This window comes from Gorilla gorilla, chromosome 7, assembly GCF_029281585.2.
Source record: "Gorilla gorilla gorilla isolate KB3781 chromosome 7, NHGRI_mGorGor1-v2.1_pri, whole genome shotgun sequence".
Classification (NCBI taxonomy): Eukaryota; Metazoa; Chordata; class Mammalia; order Primates; family Hominidae; genus Gorilla; species Gorilla gorilla.
The window spans coordinates 12,561,359-12,582,826 of NC_073231.2; the positions used below are offsets into that span (position 1 = coordinate 12,561,359).

The 21,468-nt window shown below is 45.0% G+C and overlaps 1 protein-coding gene across 7 annotated transcripts; it reads right to left on the reverse strand.

Annotated features, from left to right (window-relative positions):
- Positions 1-328: 328 nt before the first annotated feature.
- On the reverse strand, positions 329-19,169 carry LOC101145339 (L-threonine 3-dehydrogenase, mitochondrial). Of its 7 annotated transcripts, XM_055349068.2 has the most exons (12): positions 18,614-19,169; positions 15,888-16,119; positions 12,033-12,189; positions 11,130-11,240; positions 10,014-10,200; positions 8,114-8,156; positions 7,020-7,090; positions 4,887-5,036; positions 4,615-4,787; positions 3,451-3,541; positions 1,427-1,696; positions 329-833 (listed from the first exon to the last, which is right to left on the reverse strand). In XM_055349068.2, exons 5-12 carry the CDS (start codon positions 10,183-10,185, stop codon positions 694-696), a joined length of 1,110 nt encoding a protein of 369 aa, XP_055205043.2. In that variant the 5' UTR covers positions 10,186-10,200; positions 11,130-11,240; positions 12,033-12,189; positions 15,888-16,119; positions 18,614-19,169; the 3' UTR covers positions 329-693. The 7 variants fall into 7 exon arrangements, with proteins under 7 accessions (XP_055205043.2, XP_018887551.3, XP_055205042.2 ...); XM_019032006.4 differs by lacking the exon at positions 12,033-12,189; XM_055349067.2 differs by lacking the exon at positions 12,033-12,189 and having other exon boundaries at positions 15,750-16,119.
- Positions 19,170-21,468: the final 2,299 nt, after the last annotated feature.

The following is a 21,468-nucleotide window of genomic DNA, read 5'->3' on the forward strand; positions in this document are numbered from 1 at the left end:
CAGGTCAGGGAATTATGTTCCTGGGAATTACATTTAGCTCACTAACAGGAGGGCAATCAAAATACGAGCGGGGCTACCCTTCACTGGTTACATCATCTTTAAATTCTTAATTTCCCACAGATCTAGCATCTTACAGAAAAACCAGAAATTATAATTTTTGAAGCAGTGTCAAAATATCTTGAATGTGATGGACATGGGATGAATACACCAAACATGTTTTACTTTTGCTGGATAGTAAAGAATACTTATAAATGAGGAGTACCTCTTTGAAAGTCCTTAAAATGTAATCTTTGGTCTCTAGTCAAGAGAATAATCGAGACTTAAGAGGAATATTCAAAATGAATTTAATTAAATACAAATGTCACATACTCCCACCTTCCCAGAAATAGTCACTTCATCCTAATTAAGGAAATGGAAACTAATGATGACTTAAGCCTTATTCTGTGGAATGTGTTTAGACAAGTTCAGGCAAACAGCAAAAACCAAAAAGTCCCACCACCATACCTACAACATTCTGAAAATGCTTAAATGTTAACTCCATTCTTTGTCTAGCAGTTCAATACGAGCTGCCAAAATTTAGTCCAATGAGTCAGTTCCAAATAATGTAGGCTCCTTGGAGTCTATAACCTTGGAGTTGTGACAGTTCTCCCTTGACAGTGGACCAGGACACAGGAGCTCCTCTTCCAGATTCTTTCAGTTGGCTTGGGCAACTCTGGTTTCAGAACCATGGAAGTTCAACATGGCAGTCACCAACTCCGGAAGATCAAAGTCGTGTTTCCACCCCCAGTCCTTCCGAGCATTGCTGTCATCAAAGTTCATCGGCCAACCATCCGCTAGGAAAAGATACGCAAGAGTAGCTTAAGTTATTCAGGTTGTGGATTTGCAAAAAGGTCTTGACCATTTTATATAAAGGTCTACCGTACAAGGTACAAAACAGGAAATTCCTTCGAGTAAAGCAGAACCGCCATTATGCACAGTCACCCTCTTAGGGCCGAAGACTATTAACCCATCTTTCGTCAGGCACTGTGAATTTTCACACATTATCAAAATCTCACACAACTTCATAGGAAGTTTTATACTCAAAGAGGTGCTTCCATCCACAAATTGGCAAAGTTACAGTATTTGAAAACCTGGGGCTGTTTTCATACTACCTCTGTTGCTTCTATTTTTCCTTGCTTTATGTTTAAACTGTAAAAATGATGAAAGGCTAACAAGCTGTTTATTTGGAATGGAATGATTTCACCCACTTTAGATATCATTCCCCAAAATCAAAGCATCTGCTGGCTTGGGCTCAACAATTTCTTGGGCTAGGCTCCTTCTCCAAAAGGCGTCTGGACCCTTGGGAAGGATCTATGCTCTCTTCAACCTTCCAAGGTTTACGTTCTCCAGGGACTCACAGTAAAGGCCTTTGCCTCCGGGTACGAACCTATGGCCTGCCGAACGGCATCCACGTTGTATGTGATCTGGAATTCTGGCACGTGCTTGAGGACCTCCTGGGCCAGCTCCTCGGGTGTGAAGCTCATGGCGCTGACATTGTAGGTCCTCATGGAAAGGGACTCAGCTGGGGCCTCCATGACCTCCAGGGTGGCTCTGAGGCAGTCGTCAATGTACATCATGGGCAGCCTCGTGCGGGCTTCCAGGTTGCACTCGAATTTGCCATGCTTTGTGGCATCATGGAAAATCTGGACTGCATAGTCTGAAAGGGAATCCCGTATGTAGGTTATAACAAAACAATGAATGAGCCTCTTGGATCAAGGCAGCAGTTCTCAAATGTTCTAGTCTCAGTCTTTTTATAACAGATTCTTAAAAATTAAGAACTCCAGTCAAGCTCAGTAACTCCGGCCTGTAGTCCTAGCACTTTGGGAGGCCGAGGCAGGCAGATCACCTGAGATCAGGAGTTCAAGACCAGCCTGCCCAACACAGTGAAACCCCAGCTCTACTAAAAATACAAAAATTAGCCAGGTGTGATGGCACACATCTGTAATCCCAGCTACTTGGGAGGCTGAAGCATGAGAATCGCTCAAACCCAGGAGAGATGGAGACTGCAGTAAGCTGAGATCACGCCACTGCACTCCAGCCTGGGTGACAGAGCAAGACTCCATCTCAAAAAAAAAAAAAAAAAAAAAGAATTGAGAACTCCCAAAGAGATCTGACTAATGTGGGTTATACCAATATTTACTGAAACAGAGTTAACTGAGAATTGTTTAGAATATTACCTTTTTAAACGACAATAAGCCTATCACATATTAATATGTATAACATTTTATAGGAAAAAGAGTATATTTTCTAAACAAACAAAATTTACTGAGAAGGATGGTCTGTTGTACATTCTAAACATCTCTTTAGGGTCTGGCTTGATAGGGGTCCACTGAAGCCCCATCTGCTTCTGTATCCAGTCCGTTCTTATCTCACACGCCACACCACCTCCGGAAAACTCTACAATGCATTTGCGAAAGTAGAGTGAAAAAGGCCAGTAACGTCTCCATATTGATAAGATTTTTGAACCCCAAGACCCCTTGAAAGTGTCTGGAGGATGACCGGAGCTCCCCAGATCACACCTGGAGAAGCACCATATTAAAAAGCAGTTTTTTAAGGCCTGCTTCCAAATCCCTCTGATGTGGTCAAGTACCTTCCATATTCATTCTCAGGACCACAGATGTGGGAAGGATACCTGATGTGGGACTTATGAAACAGAATGAGTGTTTGAGTCCAAAATAATAATCATACTTATGTTCCTTTCACATACACAATGCCTAGAGTCTATTTTAATAGGGTTCTCTCTGCGCGTTAAGAAACGAGAGGCTGCTGCTTGCTGGGGGTCTTCCTATACTGTGAGTCACAGATTTGTTGTTGAATATTACGTTTCATTCTGGCACTGTGGGTGGCCAATCCCGAGCTGAACTGACAACGCTGGCATGTGCTACCCTTAGTGAGTGTAAGCCAATTGGGTTGACTGCGCTTTTAAAATGCACATTGGGAGATATTACAGAAAAACTCTGGTCAGCATACAGCTAAAAAGATAGCAAATTCATTTACTACAAAGACAACTCCACCTAGCAATAAGTCAGTCTATTTTCTTTTTTTTTTTTGGTGGCTGTTTTTTTGTTGTTGTTTTTTTATTTTTGAGACAGGGTCTCACTCTGTCACCCAGGCTGGAGTGCAGTGGCACGATCTCAGCTCACTGCAACCCTGGCCTTCTGGGCTCAAGAGACCCTCCTGCCTCAGCCTCCCCAGTAGCTGGGACTACAGGTGTGCGCCATCATGCCTGGGTAATTTTTGTTTATTTTTCATAGAGACAAGGTCCCACTGTGTTGTCCAGGCTGGTCTCTGGCTGGAGTGATCCTCCTGCCTCAGCCTCCCAAAGTGCTGGAATTACAGGCATGAGCCTCCGCACCTGGCTAGAAAGCCTATCTAACATATAAGAGACATAAGAAATAGAAAACACTTAACCAGTTGTTCCTCCTCCAGGCTGGGAGTCAGCTGAAATGATTCCAGGATATCTCAGGCATCGGAAATCTAACCCATACCGGTAATGATAATACTATGAAAAAGAGAAAACGTATTCAAACACAGATATTTTAAATCAGATAGATGCAAAAAACAAACAAACAAAAAAAAAACAAAACAAAAACCCTGCCTTTTTCTGAAATCTCATTCCATCAGTTATATTTAAATACTCCTAAAGAAAATAAAGACTCCTAAGTTTTTATCTTTTAAAAAAAATCAACTTTTAGGTGGTACATCAATGCTGTAAATGACACATTAGTCTACAGTAGGCATTTCCAGCCTCTCTTTGGAAAGGCGCCACTGATCATCATTCTGAACGATTCAGCCTGAGTGCATTCCCACAAGCAGCACGGGGAAAAGCAGAGGAGAGAAGAGTGGATGAGAGGGCCATGGCTATGACAGAACTGGAGGAGCAGGCAGCAACTCAAATCTACTAGAGTTATAAAGACAAAGAGTATTTTGCAGTAGTTCACACCTATAATCCCAGCACTTTGGGATGCTGAAGTGGGTGGATCACTTGAGGTCAGAAGTTTGAGACCAGCCTGGCCAACAAGGCAAAACACTGCCTCTACTAAAAATATAAAATTTAGCTGGGCGTGGTGGCACGTGCCTATAATCCCAGCTACTTCGGAGGCTGAGGCATGAGAATCCCTTGAACCCAGGAGGCGGAGGCTGCTATGAGCTGAGATCACGCCACCACACTCCAGCCTGGGTGACAGAGCAAGATTCTGTCTCATAAAACAAACAAACAAAACAAACCCAAGATGTTTGAGGTTTTAGAGTTACTACCAATGGCTACCAATACTAGGAGCCAGAAAGAATGGTGGAGTACAAGACAAGCAGCAAATGAAGAGATGGCGGATGTGCACGGGGCACCCAGGAAGTGCTGAGTGTTCCCATATGGCTGAGGAGGTTTCAGGAGCTGGAGACACCTGCTACATGGCAAACCCAGTGAGTTAAGTAAGCGACTCTGGGGCTGGGATCCAAGAAGAGGTAAAGTTCCTCCAGGGATGAATCACCAGGCCTTGGAGGCAAAGAGAATGAGAAAGCAAACAGCAAATCGTGCCAGCCAGGGCACATTCAGCAATCTAGCTGAGTGATGCTTACTTCTCCCATGAGCTCCGCGTGGACCTTGGACACCCCGTAGATGGTCCTGGGTCTCTGAATACAGAGATCGGGGGTTGGGTTCCGGGGAGAGGTGGGTCCAAAAGCCCCAATCGTGCTAGGCACAAACAATTGCAGATTGTGTTCCACAGCGACATCCAGGATGTTATGCAGGCCTGAAATGAACAGACACTATCAGAATCTGAAAACATCTCTTCTTAAAGAACTAGAAAAACTGGCAAATAAATCACATCCAGCCAGAGCCAGATGCTTACCAGTTATATTCACTGCTCTCGCCAGGGAAACGTTTGCTTCTCCAGTGGCGCTGAGCAAAGCGCTGTAATGAAACAGCCAGGTGATGCGGTTGTTTACCACGATCTCCCGAAGATTCTTGTAATCCAAGATATCAGAATAAATGAACGGACCTGCAAGGAACATAAATTGAAACCACGAACGTGAAAAGGGCTGTGAACTAAACGGACCTTTCCCCTTTCCCCCGTTGACTTGTGAATTTCACTGGTAGCCAAGCGATAACTAAGCCAGCTGGGCACTAGGCAGCATTTTTCTTATGGAAGAATCACAAGTCACAACCACCCCCCACCAGGTAATGACAGCAAATGCTCCTACAGGACCTGCCTGGGCCAGACCCTGTCCTAAGGACTTTATGTCCATTTCTTTCCCACACAGCCTTGGAGGTAAACACATTTTACTGATGAGGAAACAGGCACCGAGAGGTTAAGCAACTTGCCAGGATCAGAGAACAAGTGGAGGAAATGGGGCTGCAGCTAGGCATCGGGCTCCAGAGTGGGTGCTGTTCCTCCCAGCCCTGTATGCACAGAGTGGCTTCACTCTGCTTCCAAGGTGCACATTTGAAAAGGAATAGAGAAACGGACTTATTCACCACCACCACCACCTTGGTATAGAAAACCCACAAATCATGAGTTTATCATACTTAATTACACAGAGGTAAAGTTGATCTTGCTCTGTGCCAATTTTCCCCACTTACAGCAAACTGTCACTCGTCCCCATGGTGAGCAGCAAAAGGCTGATGCTGAACCAGGAAGGACTAGGGGGCATTACAAAACCTTATTTTTGGGGCAGCGGGGACAGAGTCTTGCTCTGTCCCTCAGGCTGGAGTGCAGTGATGCAATCATGGCTCACTGCAGCCTCCACCTAGTGGGCTCAAGTGGTCCTCCCAAGTAGCTAGGACCACAGGCACGTGCCACCATGCCCAGCTCATTTTTTATTTCTTGTGGAGACAGGGTCTCACTATATTGCCCAGGCTAGTCTTGAACTCCCAGACTCAAGTGATCCTCCCACCTCAGCCTCCCAAATTGCTGGGATTATAGGTGTGAGCCACCATGCCTAGACATAAAAACATTTTTGAAGCAGTAAAAAACCTGACTAGAAGAGCTTGAGGTGTGTGTGTGTATGTGCGTGTGTGTGTGTGTGTGTATGTGCGTGTGTGTGTGCATGTATGTGTATGCGCGTGTGTGTATGTGCGTGTATGTGTGTGTATGTGTATGTGTGTGTATATGTGTGTGTGTGTGTGTATGTGTGTTTTTGTTTGTATTCTTGATTTTTGTTTGTATTCTCTCCAAGTCAATAAGTTAACTTAAAACACAAAAAGACAGGAAACAAAGTTTTCATTTCAAATAACATCAAAATATATTATTCCAAAAACTTCAAGGTCAAAAGAATTCTTCTGTTCTTTTATCACTTGAACAAGCAGCAGCACTAAAAATACATATTTTTTATGATACTTTAAGTTTTAGGGTACGTGTGTAAAACGTGCAGGTTTGTTACATATGTATACACGTGCCATGCTGGTGTGCTGCACCCATTAACTCGTCATTTAACATTAGGTATGTCTCCTAATGCTATCCCTCCCCCCTCCCCCACCCCACAACAGGCCCAGGTGTGTGATGTTCCCCTTCCTGTGTCCATGTGTTCTCACTGTTCAATTCCCACCTATGAGTGAGAACATGCGGTGTTTGGTTTTTCATCCTTGCGATAGTTTGCTCAGAATGATGGTTTCCAGCTTCATCCATGTCCCTACAAAGGACATGAACTCACCATTTTTTATGGCTGCATCGTATTCCATGGTGTATATGTGCCAAATTTTCTTAATCCAGTCTATCATTGTTGGACATTTGGGTTGGTTCCAAGTCTTTGCTATTGTGAATAGTGCCGCAATAAACATACGTGTGCATGTGTCTTTATAGCAGCATGATTTATAATCCTTTGGGTAAAATACGTATTTTTAAGTGAAATACCAGTGCCTCAATAACTTCTCTTTGAGTCATAAACTCAGCTATGAGCTGCTGCACGCACCAATTTCACGAGCCACCTCTTTGTGCTTTGAAAATTAGAGATAAAAATAAAAGCAAGACCTATTGATCTCTTACCACTGTGAAAGACATGATCAGGGGGTTTCCTTATGTCAGACAAAATCACATTGTCCTTTCCAAATCGTTTCCTAAAGGGAAAATCAACCCACACAAGTTGGCAACATCTAGGATGCAATGAGTCCTGTGAGAAGTCTTTTAAAACAAGAACTGTAATTTTCTGCCAGCCTCCAAATCTCCACTTCCTCTTCATCCTCAATTCCCACACCTTCAATTCCTATCTCTCTCACACTCAGGCCTCTATTTCCCTGCCCACGACTCTCTCTTCTGTTTCTCCTCTCACCTGACTGTTAACCCTATGCTTGTCACCGGTTTCTTCCCATTACCCCCTAGAGTTTTTACCTCTTCCTCACCATTCTTCTTATCTTCTCTCCCCTCTTCTTATTCTCTTACCCCATTCTCTCCAAATCCCACACTCTTCCCTTCCAGTTTGCACCTGTACTTCCCTTGGTTCTCAAACAACTAAAAGTCAAAGTGATTCACTGGGAGATGGGTGTCTCACTTTGCCTAAGTTAGGAAACAGAGAGAGAGCAAAGGACCAGTCTGGAGATGTTAAGTCAAGGGCCTACGACAAGTCTGGGATATTCAGAGGCAAAATAAAATGTATTTCAGGCTGGGCACAGTAGCTCACATCTGTAATCCCAGCACTTTGGAAAGGCGAGGTGGGCGGATCACTTGAGGCCAGGAGTTAGAAGACCAGCCTGGGCAACATAGCGAGAGCCCATCTCTACCAAAAATAAAAAAAATTAGCCAGGCGTGGTGGTATGTGCCTGTAGTCCCAGCTACTCGGGAGGCTGAGGCAGGAGAATCACTTGAACCCAGGAGGTGGAGGTTATAGTGATCCGGGATTGCACCACTGCACTACAGCCTGGGTGACAGACTGAGGCTCCACCTCAAAAAAAAAAAATCTATATCTATATCTGTATCTATATCTCTATATATCTATATCTATAGCTATATATAGCAGTTATTTAGATATATCTTAACAATGGTAAGGAGCAAGAAGAGAGAGAAAAGAAGTTTAAAAGGCATCCCAATGAGCTCCATATACTTAAGAACACAGATTTTAAATTTCAAGTTTTTAGGGCTCTTACCTCAAAAGATTAGCAAGCCCCACTCCCAGCTGGCCAAGACCCCCTAGATGAAGAAGAAAAAAAAGTGAAGCTTTAATGCAAATCTAAACAGTTCAATTATTCCCAGAATGTAATAACTGAGTGAGACTAGTTTTCAGTCTTAGCTAACTACGTAAGTCCTAGGTTGAGCTGATATAACTGCTGCTTACTTCCAATCTTCCCAGGAACATGGTGCAGCACTTAGAAATGCAATGATCTCCCCCAGGCTAGGACAGAGACCAACACAGGTAACATGCGTTTCAGAGACAACACTCACCAGCATGGAGTGGTTCCGAGAAAGAGGAGAAGCAAGGGCATAAGACGAGAAAAATCTCATGAAAGCCAGACACAGGTCTGGAATTTCTTGGGGCAGGAACTCAATCTTGGCCTTCATTATTTTGATGAACTTTGAAGCTTATCTGCTATGGGTGACAAAATCATTCAAAACCAGTATGAACAGATTCATATCCACCTCTGGTGAGATGAGGCAGAATCCCATCCTCCATTAGAAGTGGACTGGGATATGAAAGGGCAAAGAGGCAGGGAGAAACCAAGAAGTCATTTGAAGAAGGGGCAGACAACTGAATCAACAAGGCGCCACTGAGAAAGTTAAAATGAATAGTGCAGCTTCTAGTTTGAAGGATTAAACATGCCATTGATAGAAACGGGAGGCCAGGGGGCTAGGAGCACATTTGGGTAAGGACAACAGTCCATTTCATTTGAGAGAAACTGATGAGGCAGGAAGATATAAAAGTGGGACTTCCTGTAAGCATTTGTTAACTTGGGAATAAAACCAGGACACCCTGAAAGATGCATCATTAGGGGAGGTGAGAGGGAATAAAACAAACACTCGGACAACACGATGGGTGAATCCGAAGAAAGGCAGAGAGGGACATCTACTAAGCTTGAAACTTATTTCAGCATCAGAAGTGGACAAGGCAGTCAGAGAGTACACACACACACACACAAACACATACACACACGAAAATGAGAAGGATAATGCTGTAAAACCAAGGCAAGAAAGCCTGGCAAGAACGAGAAAGAAGTAAAACATGTCCATCACACTGGAGGTAGGTTTGCGCTGGCTGGAAGTGACAGAGTAAAGTCTGGAGTGAGAAGGATACAAAATCAGGGGCTGAACATATTTGAGGTGAGGAGGTTCAGGGAGCGAGTCACTGGCAATGATGACCTCAATGGCAACAATGAGCTCAAGGGCCATGATGAGCTCAAGGACAACAATGAACACTGCAGCAACAAGTCCCTTGACCAGACGCTAACTTACCTTCTCTACGTCCAACATGCAAATGTGCAATAACAGTTTGGGATTAATGACTCTGAGTTTAGGTTCAGGAGTCTGGTCAAGGAACAGCGTGCCTAATACCAGAATCAATGTTCTAGCCCCAGCACCCTCCTGTCCACCAGCCTTCACTCCCCAGACTGATCCTAATATGGAAGGAAACCAAGTTCCAGAGCAGCTATTTGGCCCCCAGTTTCCTAGATTCCTTCGAACAACAACAAAAATTATGGCAGGGAAAACCAAGTGCTGGCAACAGTGATGAAATAAGGATTTGGATTTGCAAAATTCTAAAAAACAAACATAAAAAGCCAATAGTGAAAAAGACAGTGTCTGATCAATAAGATCAGCTGCTCTAATTTAAAACTTTTGTATTATAAAATACCTCATTCTGAAATCCTTTTCATAGTATAGAGAATAGATCCAGATTCTGTCATCTGGCCAAGCCTGTTTTTGCTGCATTATCGGCTACAGAGACAGGCAGTATGGTTCAGATAGCATATTACACATTCCAAAAGCAAAGGCACAGACACATAGCACAGGAAAGAATCAAGCCGTGGAAATAGAAAAAAGAAAAGAAAAACTAACCTGTAATTAAGACTCGTGGATGGTCTGTGTCAGAGAAAGACGCAGAGTGGAAGTTAGCATCTGATGGAATTTGCCGAGGGGAGATGCCCAGAAAGCGGACCGGCAGGACAGGCGTCCAACAGCCAAAGGCTGGGCTCTGCCCCACTCGCCTCAGCATCCTAATGCACAGCATTTTCTTTTCAAATACCTTGTGAGAAAAAAGGAGCAGAGTTAACAATGTGAACTTTTATCTCACCAGCTCTTCAAAACAAACTCTTCAGCTAAAATGAACGCTAAGATTGTCAGCGAATGAGCAAAGCTATGCTTTTGCTTTATTTTATTTTTTTAAAGCTATGCTTTTAGATTCAGGAATCAAACTAAAGAGACTGCTGAGTTCGCCGATAGGAAGCCAGTCAAGGGCCTCCTGTGAGCCAGGCCCTGTGATAAAGGGATAAAGTGTTGCTCACACAAAGTCCAGCCAAACAAAGGCCGAACTGAGATTCAGAACTGACACCACACAACGCTGACACCAGCTGGGATCTAATGCAACAGAGGCGGTAACTGCACAGAGAACGCGCACATCACAGAGACAAAGTTGGTGGATCCTAGCAAAGGCTTTAAGTCTTGACTACAACTGTTATCAACTTGTCCACACAATGTCTGAGGATACAAATGGGTCCCAGATTACATACAAAGTGCCCTATAAATCTTGTGTTAACACTCACGTTATGATGAACCGGCCTAGAAAAGCAGAGGGTTAAGATAAAAGGATAAAAAGTCCCGCAGCAATATTTAGTAAGCTGTGAAGGATTTTTGTTTTTCCATCATCTCTGTAGAAAGGGTCACGTAGAAAAGCCATTTTCTTATTGTTTCAAAGATCACATAATTTAATTTAGTCTAGCTCCTCCTCCTCATCAGCTTCAATAGTACCAGCTGACCATGAAATCAGCCCTGGCCTTAGAGGTCAACACGGTCCAGTCACATATGGCTTGAGACTGCCATGTTCTTCAACCTGTCCCCAACACCCAGGCAGGCATGTCTTGAGAGTAAACCAGAGCTGCCCAGCTTGCTTTGCTGGTTCTAACAGCAAACCCCCCACCCTCCCTACAGGCAGGCCTACCACACACTCACACTGACCTGTGGCCTCTACTCACTCGCCCCCTGGAACAGGAAGATCTCTTCCGACAAAAAAGGCAGGTGAGCTTCAAAGCCAATTCAGGTGTCCCATCCCCTCAAGCATCTTCTATTCTGCATTATAAAGGGAAAAACAGTAAACAAACCACAGTTAGAGACATTTCCTGTAAGATTTGAACTTACAGGAAGGTACTCAGTGCCTCAGTGCCTCAGTGATTCCAAGTTAAATGCCAGAAGTAGCAGAAGCTTTCTTGCAATCCCTAATCATACCAAAACCCAAATTACAGGAAACAAAAGGAAAATAATGTCTTTTCAAAACATACAGCTTTTTATACCTTTCTGGGTCATGAGGGTTTTGCTCTTTACTACTCCAAAACAAGACAGGTGGAACCTGCCTGGTGGCTTCTGTGGGGTCAGTGACTGGACCCACCAGGTGCCCAGCATCTATAAGACACCTGAGGCCCTTCACCCCAGCTAATGTTCTCAAATAAGCGAGCAGAAGAGAACCTTCTCACCGTGGCACATCTCTGCTTTTACCGCACATGCCCAAAGTGATGAGGCAGGTGTCCAGGGAACATTACGGGAAAGGCCTGAGCTTTTCCTCAAGCAACCCTTACAGGAACACTAAGTGTAGCCACTGCTGGCACCTGAAACCAGGTAAGAACTTGGATTCTTTTTCTTTTTTTTTTTTGAGACGGAGTCTCGCTCTGTCGCCCAGGTTGGAGTGCAGTAGCGCGATCTCGGCTCACTGCAAGCTCCGCCTCCCTGGTTCACGCCATTCTCCTGCCTCAGCCTCCCGAGTAGCTGGGACTACAGGCGCCCACCACCACGCCCGGCTAATTTTTTTTGTATTTTTAGTAGAGACGGGGTTTCACCGTGTTAGCCAGGAGGTCTCAGTCTACTGACCTCGTGATCCGCCCGCCTAGGCCTCCCAAAGTGCTGGAATTACAGGTGTGAGCCACCGCGCCCGGCCAAGAACTTGGATTCTTACAGTCACTTATTTCAGCAAGTGCAAAGGGATATTGAGGAAGCCCAGAGACAACATTTCCCAGAACATTCGAGACTGAAAGACAATTCCAATTCCCGAAAGCAAAATAATGAATGGTCACAGTTAAAAAGGGTTTTTTGTTTTTTTAATTTAAAAATTTAAAAAGACTGGAGCTGCGGGGGAAAGGAAACCCTAAAGATATAAAACAGGTACAAATGTATTCATCTCTTTCTCCACAGAGGGAAAGCATGAAGGAGGCACCCAACAAATTGTTAATTGAATGTGAAGTTTTAGTTCAACAACACAGACAGTTCGCAATGGAGTTGGTTCTTCTTATTCCACTATTATAAGTACCTAACATTTTTTGCTGTTTATATGCCACAAGCTGGTGAGTGCTTCATAGCACTACCGCAAGCACCACTCCCCTAGAAAACCTAGTTCTTAACCACCGCGCAGCAATACTGCCTCTATTACAGAATCGCTTTAACAACACATAGGTATTAAAAACAAAAACAAAATTTAAAAACCCTCCAACCATCTACAGCATGTAGCTTTTCTTCTTACTCCTGCCAAGTTAAACTTAATACTCTTCAGGCAGAAGTTCTCTAACTTTTTGGTCTTAAAACTCCTTTATACTCTTAAAAATGGAGAACTCCAAAAAGCTACTGTTAATGTTGGTTATATCTATTAATATTTAGTGTTAGAAAACAAATAAATGTTTAACATCTTTATTAATTCATTTAAAACCAATAAACATGTTAACATAAACATCATTATTAAAATAACTATATTTTCGGGAGGCTGAGGCAGAAGAATTGCTTGAACCGGAGATGTGGAGGTTGCAGTGAGCCGAGATGGTGCCACTGCACTCCACTCCAGCCTGGGAGACAGAGCAAGACTACATCTCAAAAACAAACAAACAAACAAACAAACAGTTTTCCAATACAAAAAATATTCAGTGGAAGGAGTGCCATTATTTTAAACTTTATACTTCTCTTTGATAAAATAAAAAAACTGGATTTTCATATCTGCTTCTGTAACTTGTTGCTCTAATTGGAAAAAAATCCAAACAGCAGTGAAAACAGGAAATGTTATTTTATTCATTTTTTCAAATAACTCTGGATGTTTATCTTTGCTACCACTCCAAAACTTCTTAAAGGTTAGTTGTCAGTCTTCTTAAAGGTTAGTTGTGATGCGGAATCTGAAACCTTATCAATGAACTTTTTGTACTTTTCTACATTAAAACTTACTTTAATGGTTTAAATCAATGGTCTCCAACCTTTTTAGCACCAGGGACCAGTTTTGTGGTAGACAATTTTCTGTGGACTGGGAGGAAAGGGGGTGGTTTCGGGATGATTCAAGCACATTCCACTTATTGTGCACTTTATTTCCATTATTATTGCATTGTAATATAAAATAATTATTGGTTCAGTAAGTTATGCACATTGTCCAAATATTAACACACTTCACTATATAATATTAAAAAGTCCTACTAGGTAATATCACCACTGGTCTCATCAGAAAATTCCTAAGTATGGGGAAGCTGTCAAGCTCATGGTGGTAAATACAAATTAATTGGCAACAAACACTGTTAGTTGTTTCCTTGAAGTGACAGGCTCACTTCGTTCATGTTTTAGAATATGTCTGGCAATTATCCAAGTATGAATACTCATTGTCAGTCTGTCAAGCAAAAATGGTTTTCTATTAAGAAAAGTGGCCAGTTCGGCTCACAATTCAATCACACACTGCTTTACCTGAAGACAACCATCACACTTTGAAATATGTCACAGAATGCTTTATGGGCACTTTCCTACACTATACAGCATACCAAAGAGATGCATACTCATAAGTCAAGATTTAATCCAGACAGTCATTTTTACTGTTTCATCGGGACATTCTTAAGTAAAGCTGGCAATTTTCTCTTATTTTTTATTGAAAGCACAGGGCGGTAAAGAATACAGTGACGACTAGAACAGCTTGGTACCATCTGCCTTGATTTGCACAAAGGCACCAGGAGTTTTACCCAGCATTGCTCTGGCACCATCAACGCAAATTCAGTGCACTTGTTCCAGAATGAACCACAAAATTCAAAAAAGTTATTCAACACTTTGAATATCTTGGTACTACTCATGTTTGCTACCAAGCATTCACTAAAAAGATACTCTCTACTGTAAAGATAAACAATTGTATATTGTATTACATATTACAATAAAAAGATTATCTAAAAAGGTATTGATTGGTTTGGTGCTGATACCAGAAGAATACAAGCAAAATGGCACCTCTAGTCTTTCTTCCATTTGTAAGGCAGAAATACACTTCTACAGTCAATTTACTAACTGGGTCTTCACGTTTCAGCTAAATCTTTAATTTGGCAGATTACTGTATCATTGGAAAGTTGAAGTGCTATGAGCTCTTTCAATGCTTTTTCATCTAAACAAGGCTTTATCGTGTGTTTCTGGGACCAATGCAACTTGATAATTTACCCTGCTTTATGCTTCAACTTTGTCGCTTTCAGTTTGAAAAGCTATGACAAAAATTTCTGGCTTTTAAAACGCTCATTATATCCACACTTAAACGATTCAATTCATTTTTCTTTAGAGGACTCTGAATGGTTGGTCTCAACATAACGCTACTGGCACCATAATACCATTGACAGTGGTTCTCTGGCGTAAGATTCATAAGACCAGTTACTAACAGCTATAAAGCTGAGGAAAGCTTTCACCTTGCCTTAGTTTTGCCCATTTCTCTGGAGTAAATTCCTCCCTTTCATGATTCAGAAACTCTGATATATTCATTTCATTTTTTCAGCGTTTTAGGCATAGGTGGTGCAGCTGCGAGCTGAAAAAATCAACTTTTCTAATATCCCCCTGTTAAGCCAATAATCTATCCTTAAATACAAAAATACACAAATATCCTTTTATTTTAGAATAAAATATTACATTCAAAAATAATTTCATACCATTTGAAATTTTAGAAAGGCTTTCCAATCAAGACTACAGAGTGTACTTTTTGTTGTGTTTTTATATAGGCACAGAAAACTCTGGGATTTCAAATTAATAACTTATTAAAAGAAAATGAGATCACAGATATAACAGGTCTACGTGAAGACAGCCAGTGAGCGCACAGTAGAAATACTAAGTGCAAACTGAGTTCATCTCTGAAAATGCAGATACTTTTATCCTAACCCTAACACCTTAGAAGACTGAGAAACAGAAGAATACACAAGCACAAATCCTATTAGTCATGAGAGGCAAAGCTCTTTGCAAGTCATGTAATCTCTGGGAAACTCACTGCACACTTGTGAGAGAAAGAATGAAAAAGGTAAATAACATCTTAGCATTCTTTTTAAAAATAGTATTGACCTCATGGACCCTACAAAAGGTTTCAGGGACCCTCCACAGTTCCCCAGATTACAATTGGAGAGCAGTTGTTCTAAAGTAAAACTTTCTTTGCCAAGCTAGATACTAAATTTACATAGAGAAAGCCATCAAAGATGATTTTCAGTCCCTCCTACCTAAACATCAAATGATAGCCCATACTTTCTTTCCCAAGCACCTTGTTTACTTTAACTGCAAGGGATAAAGAGGAAAAGGCTAATATACTCTCCTCCACAAATAATGAAGCACTTTCCCAACCTGGGCCTCTCTGGGTTGGTCATGGAAGGTCATGACTTCTTCCATGCCCCTGCATATCCACTTATCTGCATTAACAGCAGCAGCAGTCACGCAGCAGCGGCATCTGGAAATGAGGGGGTGATACAGATACAGACTCACGGCTCAGCTGGCTTGAGTGATAGCTTCCACATGGGTGGGTGGTGAAGGTGTCAAGAATATGAAGGTCTCTAATTTGGGCCGCTGCAAGAATGGGCTTTCTAGAGAAGAAGCAGGTCAGGTGAGAAGACAAGTGAGTTTGGTTGTGGACCTGCTGGGTTTAGGTGCCAGAAGACGATATATTTGCCTCTCCCAGGAAGTTGTGAAGCATGTTCGTACTCACTCAACGCTGTGTCTAAGAGGCAGACAGTAAGGGGAAACCATCACAGGTTTACATCTCAAGAAATCAAATGATCCTGTTCTCAGGGGAAAAAAAGTTACTTCAGTTTATTGGGGTGTGGCGGTGGGGGGTGGGGAGGGGACTTAATTTAACTACGATTGCTCTAAAGATAGATAATTTTTTAGATATTAAGGAAACTTCCACCCATAATACCGAAGGCAACTAGATACGCAACATCAGTTTTCCTCAATGTTCTTGCTGTCATGAGATCTCCCAACATTTCTGGCTGTAATTACTCTTACGTATGGAGATAGTAAAAGATGTATTAAGTAATGTCTTTAACAATTAAGCGTGAAACTAAGATATCCAGCCTCCAATAGATGAACGGGTAAAGAAAATAGGGTCTACACATACAATGGAAGTTTTTCAGCCTTAAAAAAGAAGGGAGTTCTGACAATTGCTACAACATGAGTGAAGCTCAAAGTCATCAGGCTAAGTGAAATAAACCAGTCACCGAAGGACAAACACTGTATGCCTCCACTGATGTGCATTATTTAAAGCACTCAAAAAATCACAGAAACATAAAGCAGGAAGGTGACTGGCTGCCAAGGGCTGGGATAGAGGCAGAGAAATTAGTGTTTAATGAGCGCAGAGTTTCAGTTTGCTGAACAAGTGCTGGAGATTGACTGCACAACAGCGTGAATATACTTAACGCTACTGAACAGTATGCTTAGAACTGTTGAGGATGGTAAATCTAATGTTATGTGATAGGAATCACAACTAAAACCTACAATAGAAAAAAAGTTTTACAGTGTTTAGCACCAAGAAGTGACCTGCATGCATATATGTATATATGTACCTGAAGAGTGAGAAAACTCGCCTAACATAGATCAATATTGCCCCCAGAGACCCAGCAAACTCCAACTCCCCCAGCCCTTGTCCTCTCTCCGCCTCCACTTGCAAACGTGCTTAAACCTATTACTCTCCCACTGCCCGCTCCTTCCTTCCAGCCTCAGGGGTCTGCAGGAGCATTTCCGCTGCTGGTACCTTCATGCCTAGCCCCTCACATCGGGCCTTCCCTGCTCTGAACTCGGTGATAACTGCCCAGTTTACAACCTCCTGGCGCCAATGCCCCCTGCCCCCTCCCCACTTCTAACTTAATACCTATATGTCCATGCCCACCTTCATTTTCACTGGGTTCCCCCACTCCAATCTTATTCTGCTTTAAGGAGCAAGAAGGTTTACCAGACGCATTTTCAAGGCAGTCTGGGCTTTAAAACCTCTGACTCATTACATCGTCATCATCACCAATGCATCCTCTTAATAGTAATGATCCAAGGAAAAATCAGGCGCCTCGTAACTACGGAGCGTTGGCGAAGCATCTGCTTTCCTGAACTCTTCTTTAACCCTCACAGCAACCCCGAAGCTGGGACCTTTTCCCCATTGTTCAGAATCCACTGACCCGCCCAAGGTCAGGCAGTTACTAACTACCAAGTGAGGTAGGTCCACCGTGTCCCATACCCTCTACTTCCACCACCCCGACTCTTCCCACTTAAGAGAAGAGATGAGATCAGATGCCTAAGAAGAGGCAAAGAGGAAGAAACACCACCAGGGCCACGCAGGGGGCACCTTTCCTGGCAGCCTGCACCCCTCCCCAGGGGGAAAGCACGGACCAGCCAGGGGGTCGCGGCCCGCGGCCCGCCTAGCTGTGTGCGCCTGGCTTCTTGCCTCGCCAAATCTCAAGTTTCCGCGTCCTCAGAAAGGGGGCAATCACCGTGCCATCCTAATAGACTGTTGAGAGCGTTTAATAAAAGCAGTCAATCTATGAAAAGCACTGTGCAAACTGCGCGGTCCGTGTAAAGGCTCAATCCACATTCGCTTTCTTTTCTTTTCTTTTTTTTTTTTTTTTAACTCTCTGGGCTGGTAAAGTCTGGACTTTACGTGGGGATGATCTGAAAGCTAGAAAGGATCGAGAAAAATCCCAAAGCTCTAAGCGTGAGCTAGGGAGAGTCTCAGAGGGAGGTCTGACTGCAGACCGGGAGTCTCCTCCTCCCGTGCGCGGCTGCCCGGGACGAGAAACCCGTGGGGCATCCAGGACCAGGACGCGAGGTCTCAGCCTGGGCGGGTGGACAGGCTGTGGGGTCCCACCCTCCGCCGGCGATGGCTTCCCAAAGTCTGTAAAAACTGGTTTCGCCGGGCCGGCCATGCCCGCCCCTCTTCTCGGTGTGGGAAGTCCTTTCAAAAGTGGAATGGAGCGGGTGTCGCGCCCTGCCAACCCCGACTGCGCCTAGGCCCTCCCCGCACCGGGCTCCGGAGCCGCCCCTCCTGACTCTGCGGCCACGGCCGGGGACCCTGCGCGCGCCCGGGAGTGCAGTCTCCAGCGCCGCGCAGAGCTCGCCGCGACCTCGGCCAGCCCTGGGCAACCCGCTCCGCGGCCAGTCCCCACTCCAAGATATGGCTCTGCTCCCACCTCCGCGGGGGGGAAATGTCGGGCGACCCCCACACTGACCTTCCTGCGCACCCAGCGCAGACTACGAACCCAGAGTTGGAGCTGCCCGCACACCGCGCGCAGCCAGACCCCGCGCCTTTATCCCGCACCGCCCCGCCCGGCGCACCAATCCCCGGCCGAGGAGGGGCCGCGTGGCGCCGCGGAGGGCGGGCCGCGCACGCCCCCCGCAGGGAGGACTCAGGGACAGTCAGGGCCCCGGGAGAGTCCGGGCGCATCGCCCCGCTCCGCGGCGCCAGCCATGGCGTCCGTGCGTGGCCCCGCCAGGGATGGGGCGACGCGGTCAGAGCCGCACGCGACCGAAATCCGCACTCTGGAGCCGCAGAGCGCGCGGTCTTGCTGTTTAGCGGCTCCCTGGCAAGTGACGTGGGGAAGAAACGCAGGGCGCAGGAGAGACAGCTGGAAAGGTCTGCGGTGTAGCTGGCCCAGGATTGAGGGTCTGGAGGTCGGGTGTGGGGAGACCTTGAGCGATGCACTTCTTCGCCTCCCCAGCTGTGAGGCATCGTTGAAAAATTAGGTGACCTCCAAGACGGTAGACCAGCAGAGTCAGCGTCACCTAGGCGCCGGCTGGAAATGCAAATTGCCAGGTCCCACCCCAACCCCTCCCGACTTGCTGAGTCAGCATCTCTGGGGGTGGGGCTCGCGCGCCCCCAGCGGGTCGCCGGTCCGCGCAGTAGCTTAAGAAGCTGGGTCCAAGGCGCTGGTTCTCAAACTCCGTTGCATATTGCAATCACCTGGGAGCTTTTGAACCTCCAAACGCCCAGGCTGCCCCCGGACCAAATGACAGAATCTCCGGGGCTGGGGGGACGGGGATAGAGAAGCCCAGACCTAAGTATTTTTTTAAGCTCTTAAAGCGATTCCAGTGTGCTGTGAAGGTTGGACCCAAGGTGTGGTCTCTGGACAAAGCAGCCCCCACTCCAGACCTACCGAACCAGGGAATCTGCATTTTAACAGGATCCCCAGGTGACTTGCAGGCGCCTTCGGTTTGGGAGAAACAACTCTAAGGTGTCTTCTGACATTAAGAATCTGTGATTTTGTGAAATCTATCTCGTTTTGTTTAGTGGGCTAGCCAGGCCCCGTTTTTTTCAGCTTCTCCTTTTACTTGATCCCTGAAGACGGCTCTGCCTCTGGCGCGCTTGAAATATGTCGACTAGGTCATGATCACTGTGCATTCTGCTCAGCGTAGTCTCCCCGCCTGAAGTGTTATTAATGCAATCTAAAATGACTACGGTTCTGCGGTCTACCGAACTGCCCACGGAGGGAGGGGTTTCAGACTTTTGGCATCTCAAGATACTTGAGATTACCGAGACCACGATACCCCCAGAGACGTGACGAGATGGGATCAAGGCCACGGGGGACCAGAATGCTGACCCAGGCAACCTGTCCCTGCCTCGCTGCCCTTTGTAATACTCCTTATCATATCATGAGGAGCTATTTTCCGTTCTTCACAAACTTGGTGGTGGATGGAAGAGGATATCAAGCTCGCCTTGAGGGGGATTGAGGTAGGAGGCGGGGCTCAGACACCAGACCAGATTGAGGACAACTAAAGCAAGGTCAGGGCCAAAGCAGCCTTCCATCAGATAGGACCACCAGGGTGCCACGTCAGTTTACCGTTGCCATGTCAATACCAGGGAGTTACCGCCCCTTTCCATGGCAGTAACCCAATAATTACCACCCCTTCCCTAGAAATTTCTGCATAAGCCGCCCCTTAATCTGTATGCAATTAAAAGTGTGTGTGTGTGTGTGTGTATATGTATGTGTGTGTATATATATATATATATATATATATATATATATATATATATATATATATATATATATATATGTGACTGCAAAACTGCCCTGAGCTGCTCCTCTCTGCCTATGGGGGAGCCCTGCTCTGCAGGAGCAGTCACGGAGCTGTAACCCTGCCTCTTCAATAAAGCTGTTTTCTTCTACCTCTGGCTTGCCCTTGAATTCTTTCCTGGGCAAAGCCAAGAACCCTCCTGGTGGAAGCTCCACTTTGGGGCTCACCTGCCCTGCATCAGGATTACAGGTGGGAGCGTTGCGGAGTAGAGCGATCCGCTGATACTGCCTCTGGTCTGCACTGGGGAATGGCGGGCGGTCGGGCAGGGGCACAGACCATAGCTTCAACCTTTGTTCTTGGGGATTCCAGGGACTGAAAAGTGGGTGGTTGCTGGCTACCTAGCATCTACTTCCTCTCTTCCCCATGCAAAGAGGCTGAAGTGAATGGCGTCAGTCCTCGCCCTCCTCAGTCAAGGGGCAGACACTATCTGAGATTTAAATCCTGTCCCTACCAGCAGAGGCCCTCTGAGGCCAGTCCCGCCCAGGGACACTGCCAAGGGCTTCCTGGCTCTAGGACCGCCTTGGGTTTCTGCCCCTTCAGGCTGCTTCTCCAGTCCTCCCAGTGAGCCTGTGTCCTCCTCAGACCCTTTGGCTTCTGTCTGCAAAGTAAGTTTCTGTCCTAACTTACGGAGTGATAATATTCAGAATTTCTCTCCATTTTCACGGTTGAGATTTTGGCGCTAAAATCACAAACCCAAATAAAAAAATAAATAAGAACAAATAGCCTCTAGTCTATATTCATATAAATAAATAACTGAATGAGTGACTAAATGGGGGGAAGGGGCAACTCTTTTTTTTCTTCGAGGCAAGATCTCACTCTGTCGCCCAGGCTGGAGGGCAGTGACATGATCTCAGCTCACTGCAGCCTGGCCGACAACTCTTTCTTGCAGAATTCCAATTAATACATGTGGAAGGAATGAGAGACATGGCAAATCACCACTGAAACACTACTGCAATCATTGCTGCAGGCAGGGTCCCCAGATGTGGCAAATTAGCTGGGAAAGCCTAAGGAG